This window comes from Dipodomys ordii, unplaced genomic scaffold (genome assembly GCF_000151885.1).
Source record: "Dipodomys ordii isolate 6190 unplaced genomic scaffold, Dord_2.0 Scaffold110, whole genome shotgun sequence".
Lineage (NCBI taxonomy): Eukaryota > Metazoa > Chordata > Mammalia > Rodentia > Heteromyidae > Dipodomys > Dipodomys ordii.
Window position 1 is genome coordinate 3,721,594 of NW_012267326.1, and position 9,118 is coordinate 3,730,711.

At 38.6% G+C, this 9,118-nt stretch overlaps 1 protein-coding gene across 1 annotated transcript in view; it reads right to left on the reverse strand.

The window, feature by feature from the left end:
• Window positions 1-9,118, reverse strand: part of Gadl1 (glutamate decarboxylase-like 1) — a 212,531-nt gene that overhangs the window by 83,465 nt on the left and 119,948 nt on the right. The window contains exon 13 of the mRNA XM_013028478.1: window positions 2,559-2,610. Coding sequence (XP_012883932.1) covers window positions 2,559-2,610 — 52 coding nt within the window. The remainder of the gene's footprint in view (window positions 1-2,558; window positions 2,611-9,118) is intronic.

Below are 9,118 nucleotides of genomic sequence, written 5' to 3' on the forward strand. Positions count from 1 at the left end.
AAAAAATTATATTAAGTGAAGTAAGCCAGGCCCAAAGAAACATAGGTCCCATGGTTTCCCTTATTTGCAATAACTAGTATATGTCTGAGACAAGCGGAAAAAGTCAGAGAAGTTGATGTTAGGTGAAATGAACCCCAAGATAAGTATTGAAATGTTTTTTTCTTTCTTGCAATTGTTTCTAACATATTTATAAGATGATTTCTTTGTTGCTTTGTATGTACCTCCTCCACGGTATAACCCCTGCTTTCATTGTATTTGATGTTGGTTTAATTTTGGAGGGGAAGGGCAAAAACAAACCATTTAAATAAGGATACAGGTGGACCCATCACAACAATGAGATGTACAAGTTGTTATGTTGAAAAATGAACTTTACAAGTTTGGCCAGGCAGGGGCGGGGGTGAGGGGTGGGGAGGAGAAATGGGAAAGGATGGGGATGGGAAGGGAAACAAAGGAGGAGGCAATAATGTTACAATTACCTTGCCCAGGTCATTGTAACCCCTCTGTACGGTATTTTCACAATAAAAAAATTTAAAAAGTACGATATATATACTCAATGGAATTTTACTCATCCACAAGGAATAATTATATTATATTATTTGCAGAGAAATGGATGAACCTGGGAAAAGAATCATGTGAAGGGAAGTAAGTCAGGCCAGGAGAGACAAGGGACAAACAATTCCTGTTTATCATGGAAGCTAGAGCTAATTTATAAATGTACAAGTGAACATTTTAAGATTGTATGCAAGGTACTCAAAATTAACCAAACTATGGTATTTTCAGGGGAGAATTCAAATGGTGGGAGTCCTTAGAAAGGCTAACTCACAGTCCAACAAAATGAATACCAGGAAACAGGTATTTGAAAGGAATGTGTGTGGTTGAGGGAGTGGGTTAGTCTAATGAAGAGAGAAAGGAAGGGAATAGTACAGTCATAAAATTTAACACACATCCTACAAGATTAAGAAAAGTGAAGCCAGGGAAAGCTTAAGCGGGATGGGGCAGAATAATAAAATGAGTGACATCAAAATGCACTCTACTCATAAACTGGTTTGCTGCATGGTGACTCCTTGGTACAACTATTTACACATAATAAAAAAAACAAATAAAACTGGAATCAGACTCCTTCTCAAAACATCACCAATGCCAACATTTGAAACGAAAACTAAAGGACTTTCTTTGATGTCCTTGATCTGCCCCACCTAGTTTCTGCCCACCTTTCCAAATCCATCTCCTACAGTCGCCCTCCTTGTTTGAATCACCTTCTTTGGTTTGTTCCAACACCTAGAGCTCTCTAATTCTTAGTCTTTGTGATTATTCATTGGGTCTTTGTGGAGTGACTTTCCCTCAAACATCCACATGGCCTGCTGTCTCAAAGATAAGCAAATGTGATCCCAACTTAACCATCCAAACCAAGTGCCTAACAACACACACTTCAACTGTAGACCTGTGCTGTATATTTACTGCAGTGATAGTACTTTCCATAGTGATAGCTGTACTAGTGTATATCCTGGGTTATCTCTCACAGACTTGCTTGTTTTCTGCAGCCTTCTCTCTCCATGTGTCAAGTTGTTTGCTTAAGGCAAACAGCTGTCTGAATGAAGCACTGTGGAGCAGTGGCCTCTCCTGTGTTGTATTTCCAGTGCCTATCACTGTACCTAGTATGGAGTAATGCTTCCATATAATAAAATAATAATAATTAATTAAATAAAATGAATAAAATATTAGACAAAGAAAACTAGGTTTTTCTTATAGACAGTAGAGGATGTTAAATGGTAATCTCTAGGTGATTTTAGATTAGGTTAAAAATTGCTACCAGATATATACTATAGCAAGATCAAAAGTAAGCTCACATTATGTCTTAAAAAATCAGAGTTAAGGTAGTTGTGGAGGTGGGAGGGAAGGGATGGTAGGGGAAGAACAAAGGAGGAGGCAACAATGCTTGATAGGAAATGGACTCATTACCTTGCTCATGTAACTGTAACCCCTCCTTTGTACAGTATTTTTACAATAAAAATTTATAAAAATCAGTTAAAATATTCCCCACATTTCCTTACCAGGTATTTTAGAAAAAAATTCACTGTCTTTGCAATATTTCAAATAATCCAACAACACAAATAACAAAATGACTTATTTTTCCATTGCTCCAAAGCTAATATGTTCTCATTATTTCATATAAAAGAGAAAGTATATGCATTATTGTACATTGCCTTAATTGATTTTTTACATGCAGGCACCACTACAGCACAATTGAATATTTGCGGTACAATCATTATGCAATTTATACATCAAGATAGAGGTCATAATTTATTCAGTATTATCCTAGGTAATTATTATTGAGCTTTTTAATTTTCAAACTTAAAGGCAAGTGTATTCCCTGGGAATCTAACAAAGAAAAATATTCACTAATAGAGTAAATTAGCATAATGGACTCTACAAATTAAGCTAATGAGTTGTTTCTAAGTTTCTAACACAAAAAAATCAATGAAACATAACATTAAAAAATTACTACCTTCATCACAGTTGACTGGCAAAACCACAAGCACAATTCCATAGTCACTTACCTCCATCAGTAACTTGAAACCTTCCCTCTTCTTGATTTCATCTACGAGGTACCTAAGAGTTAAAAATCATGGAATAGTTATAATATGCATTCTAAAAACCCTAGAAACATGTTGTATGTAAGACAACACTGCTATTCCTACTACTTAAGAGGCTAAGAAAGGCAGGATCTCAGTTCAAGGCCAGCTCAGGGGTTGCAAGACTCTTCTCAACATATAATACATAGTGCAATAGCATGGTCTTGTCTTCCCAAGCTATCTGAGAGGCTGAGATCAAAAGGACTCTGGTTCCAGGACAGTCCAAGTAGATAAGTCTAAGAGACTGGATTCCCACCGTGGTAAGTCAGAATCCATGTGATATTTCCTTGTGACCCCAGCAATGATGGGAAGTCTAAAACAGGCAGATCATAGCTCAGGTATATGCCTGAAGTGGGAAGTGAGAAAAAAAATCTTCAATTAACCTGTGTAAAACAGGACTGGAAGAATGGTTCAGCACTATCTCACCAGCCTAGCACATATGATATCCTAAGTACAAGCCCACTACTGCCCCAAACCCCACAAAAACAAAAACAAAACCCTAATTCTGTTATGTGTAATGTAGAGACAAGTCTTAGACTGCAAGAACTTTGACTCAGGCAGAACTTAGACACTAAGGCAGAACTTGCGATTTTAATAGATATTCCCAGGTCTATTGCAATCCTCTGGTCTCAGCAAAAATGATACATCTTCTTAATGATCTGATGTCTATCTCACATGTTAACATCAGCTTTTAACCTCAGTGTGAAAAGCCAGACACATTACTGTATGTGTTTCACATCCATATTCTTGATAGAGTTCTGGCATAGATATTTTAACCACCCTGCTGGCTTGTGGAGAAGAGTTTTTAGTGTGCAATGCCTCCTTACATATTAACTGAAGATCAAAAAAGATCAAAATAATCTCCATGGCCAAAACAGAGAGAAAGCAAATTGACAATCACTATTCTAACTAGGCTACAGACATGGGTAGACTCTCTGTGACACCATCTTGAATGTAAAGAGGATTATTGGGTTGGGGGTGGACAGTCAGGTGGTATAGCGATTGCCTAGCACATGTTAGACTCTTTGTCTACCTCAGTTTTGCCATGACAAACAAACAACAACAACAACAACAAAAGCAAAGCAAAGTTGGATTTTGTCAGAACATTGTTTGCTAAAGGTGATTCTAGAATGTGGGCTTTCATAGTTTTCATATTTACTTTTATAGCTTTTCTTATGGATACTTCCTTATAGATATCTTTGAAATACAAGTAATCTTAGGAAAATGCTATCAATATTAACTAGTAATATGGATTCTTTACTAGAGCACTATGTGAACACACATGTGAACATACAAACCCTGACTCACGAAGTATTTGATATTTCACAAACATATTCCTTTCCCTAAATATTTTTCAAACTTTTTTTTAACTATGGTCTTAGAACCTTTAGCACACTGTAAGATTTTTTTTAAGGAAAAATAATCCAATGGTCAATAGAAATCAGAAAAAGATGCTTGAAAATCACTGATGATACTGACCAAAGAAATGCCAATGAAAACAACAAGCCTGGGCCAGGTGGTATTGGAAACAAACCTTAGAAAGTGACAACTTTCAATGATAGTGAGGATATGGTAGAAACATGCTATGTATTCTTTCAAATGAGTGATACTTGTATGTTCCGATGAAGCAAAGCAATTTTGTGCTGGTCTATCAGGAAAATATTAACAGGAATGATATTGACATATTTGTATGTTTGTATGTTGTAGCTAAAGTTATGTGTGTCTGGGTACCAGTGGCTTATGCCTGTAAGCCTACTCAGAAGGATGAGATCTGAGTATCATAGTTCAAAGTTAGCCTGGGCAGACAAATCCAAGAGACTCTTATCTCCAACTTAGCAGAAAAAAAGTCAGAAGTAGAAATACAGCTCAACTGGTACAGCATCAGCTTTGAGTAAAAAAGCTAAAGAACAGCTCCCAGGCCCGAAATTCCAGTCCCAATACCAGCACAAAAATAATTAAAAAATACAAAATTCTGTATGTGAATCTATTCTATAGAGAATAACAAGAAATAAGGTTAATATCGAGGAACTAAAAGATGGTAAATTGAAATGTACTGCAGTGACCTGATGTAATATGTTGTAACTAGTAAAATGAATGGATGAATGGACTTGGTCCAGTTCCATTCAACCCAAGGGATGTTCTTGATATACTAGTAAAAGATAAAAACCAAGGTAGTGAGAAATATAGATAATTGGATTCCATTTTAAAGGAAATTCTTAAAGAAAGCCAAAGTAGCCTCTATCACATGCAGTAGGGAACCCAGAGTAAAACAGAAAAGGATGCATCATAGATTGTTCTAGTCTGTTCACTCGAGGGAGGCAGAAAGAGGGCATAGTGAGGCTTAGGGATAACCAGCTTTCTCTTTATGCCTCTCTACAAAGTTTTATAGATGTAGCTCCTTTTTTAGAAGTTTTGGGCCCTGTACTGGAACTTGAACTTTAGGCTCAGCCCCTTAGCTTTTTCACTCAAGGCTGGTGCTCTGCCACTTATGTCCCTGCTCTACAAATAGCTTTTGGGGTCCGGTCGTGGGCCTGAACTCTGGGCCTGGGCGCTGTCTCTCAGCAATTCAGCTCAAGACTAGCCCTCTACCACTTGAGCCACAGCACCACTTCCGGCTTTTTTTTTTCTGCTTATGTGGTGCTGAGGAATCGAACCCAGGGCCTCATGCATGCAAGGCAAGAGCTCTACCACTGAGCCACCTTCCCAGCCCCTACAAATAGCTTTTGGGTAGTCAATTAAAGAAGATATGAAATAGTCCATGAAAGATAGTTTCATGGACTATGGTCTGGGCTGCCTTTGAACCAACCACAATCCTCAGATCTCCATCTCTGAGTAGCTAGGATTACAGGTGTGAACCCTCAGTAGCCTTGTTCTGTAATTTTTGCAAACAAACTTTGACTACCTCTACCTAGATGAGGAAAGCTTTGAGAATGACCCCTTTTCTCACCATTTCAGGCACAAATGTGACAAGTATTAGTCCAGTGCTGAGAAGCTGGAGCTCACTTGACTGAGATGGCTGGCACTGTCCTCAGTGTCCAAAGTGCTCAGCCTCTCCAGCAACCTGGCCCTGGGGTGAGGGGAGGGGAGGCTCCAGATTAGATATTGTTAAGGAGACAGTAAATCAACAATGTGACTCTGCCTCTATTTCTTCATGCATGTAATGAAGATGTGGAACTAGACTTGCAAAAAACTTTACTGATGGGTAATGTTTTTGGGCGATGAGTGAAACCCACTACCTATAGAATCCATTTAAAATACTTGTTACAAAACTGCCTACAGTTGCTCCTAGGGAAAGGCCTCCTAAATCTGAGCTTCATTATTTAAATGAAAATTCTCCTTTTGCTACCCTCAGAGACCAGGGCTTATGCTCAGCCCACAGTCACCATCAGAAACGCTAAGGCCCAGTGTCACTCTGTAGGTGAACTGAGGGTAAAGGCACGAGGAAGGGGTGTGAGAATTACAACTTTGACAAAGAAAGCCAAAGTCCAACACTAATTCCCAAATGATGCCTGTTGGCATACTGTGCTAAATCATGGTTCTACTGTTAATTTTAAGTTTGAGCACGGCAAGGAATAACAAGCTAATTTCTGTGGTCCGTAATCAGAAGCATACTTGACTTATTTCACCTGGCCATTTTTCTGATTTGCTTGGATTGTTGGACAATGACACTCAGTCTAGATGGGTGCTCAGGATATCAGTGAAGTCTCTCCTCATGTTTACAGCATGACTACCCTAGCTGTACATGCTGCATTCTCATACCACATAATGGTGTCACCAGAAGGAACAAAGGGATAAGAGCAAAGTATTTCTCTTCTTCCGTACAGTTCTCTTGATTTAGCTAAGACTATTTCCTCCAGCGGTCTTCATAGAATTCATTCTATATCTTTTGTATTGTGTCTTATACCCAACCTTAAACTAATTGTGGGCAAAGCAATGTTCCTAGTTTAAATATTACTACGTCAATGAAACCAGGCTCCAGTTGGCAAGGAAGAAGAGAGAGTAGTTGAATTAACAGTCAATATTGTCTGCTTCTGAGTGAAAACTAAATTAAATGTTTGTGTTCTGGTGAGGTGCCAATGACCCAAGCCTATAATCCTAGCTACTAAGGAGACAAATCTAGAAATGATGGTTCCAAGTTAGCCCAAGCAGCAAAAAGCCAGACGTAGAGGTTTGGTTTGAATGGTAGAGCACTAGCCTTGAGTGAAAATGCTGAGGGGCAGTGTTTAGGTACAAAGTTAAACAACAACAATAACAATAACAACAAAGTTTCTATTCTACAATGTTCTCAGCCTTTTGTGTCCATATGAGCACTCAGCATCTCTAAGAGAAAATAATAGTAGTTAACATTTCCCAAACTTGTTTGACCAGGATCACCTCATGTGATCATCTAGAAGTCTTTATCTCACAGGGCAAAGTTCAAGAATACTAGTTATAGTAGGACTTCTATAGAGAAATGTATCTTCTTAAACACGTGCATAAATATGGTATGGTTCAAGTGGCAGAACACTATTCTTGAGCAAAAATGCTAAGAGACAGTGCCCAGCATTTAGGTTCAAGCCCAGTACTGGTGCAAAAATAGTGTTTTCTATTACCTCTGTCTATACTCAGAGTGATGATTTATTCTTCACAACATTTTTACAATGTATGCACAGAGCCTAAAATGCATATTAAAATTATTATTATGGGAGAATCCAATAAAAAATTAAAAAGAAATGCATTCAATTGTGTGGCATAATGTAGAAACTAAAACTACTTCCATCAAAAGCATGCATGTAAGTGGGCCTAAAAAAGGATAAGTTCATTAAATTCATCACTGTCTCTTCCAGTAAGCTTGGCATGAAAGAGAAGAGAAAACACATGAGCAAGCATTTTCATCAATCCTCCTGGAGTATTAATATTCTGACTTGGCTCAATAATTATCATTAACATTAATGATAGTCTTGCTCCAAAACAGTTCCCTTTCTTTCACTGACAAATGTGTTCCCAGCGTTAGACTATCAGTTCTTCCAGTTGTTACATGAGCCCCTTTAAATTTACTTGGGCTTAATTTGTTTTTTTTTTTTTGTTTGTATGTTTGTCTTTACAAGACACCATTTTCTTTCTGGAAATGGCCTTTTCAGATCTTTTCTCAACTCACCAGGCACTTAAGGGTTGCTGAAACACCCTGGAACAAGTTTCTCCCCCAGTCTCATCTTCTCCGCTACAATATGCTCTAATGGTTGCACAGAGCCTTTCGGAACTCCAGAGGGTTTTGATCTGCTTTCTATATGCCCTACATCTAACAGAGTAGCTCATGGCTTCTTTGATTCATGGCCTACACTCACAGGCTCTAGTCTACTTGCAGTGGTGATACTTACAAACTACAGACTGAAAGAAACGAATGAAAACATTCGCCTTTCCAGACTCTATCCCTCTCCTCCCTGTGGGGGAATACTAGGTAGCACAGTGTGCAATGGTTCACCTTTTCCAAAATACAGCAACCAATTGTTCAGCATGCAAGCAGGTTATGAAATAAATTCCACCTGAGAAATTGGAGAGATTGTATGCCTTGGGAATAGATTAGTGATCCACTGGAGACCCAGTGAAGTAGCCAAATGGGAATTTAGCTGGTTGTTGTTGAAAGACTTGTATGCATGACTATTCTACATCTGCGTTAAAAACAAAACAAAACACCCTTTAGCTGGGCACCAGTGGTTCAGGTCTAGCTACTCAGGGGCTGAGGTCTAAGGATGACAATTTGAAGCCAGCTTGGGCAGAACAACCACTGAGAATCTTATCTCCAATCAACCAGTAAAAAGCAGGAAGTAGAAATAAGCTCAAGTGGTAAAACATCAGCCTTGAGCAAAAAAACTAAGGGACAGAGATCATTGTATGTATGTACACACACACACACACACACACACACACACACACCCTTGGAACCTGACTTCCACAACAAAAGCCTAAAAAGTGTCCTTAGTAATAGGTAAGCGTGGGTGTTGGCAAACACATTTGCAGGCACATGTCAGAGGGCACAATCAATCACCTGCTTTTTGCCAGAAGATGTGGTTTACAACCTTGGCTTTCCAGGTTTCAATAATGCTTCATAAGCACAAGTTGCTTTAGGCTGCCAAAGTCACTAGCTTTCAACAACCAGAGGAAATTTTAATCATTAATATTTCTTGAGGGAAATGTTTTCTTCTCAATTGGAATGATGGGGTCAAATGGAAATGAGGAAAATCCTTAGAGGTCTTCTAGAGTCTAAGGTTTCCCTTCCTGCTGGATTTCTGACAACCCATAAAAATCAGCACCATTGCTCTCCTAAAAATATCTGCTTTTGGGAAATGGATGGAGCTAGAAGGAATCATGTTGAGCGAGGTAAGCCAAGAGCGAAGAGACAAACGGTACATGGTCTCCCTGATAAGTGGATGATAAATCCAAAATGTTAGGTGATACGGCAAAACTAACAGGACTTAAGAAACAAAGAACTCCTGCTCATCTGGTTG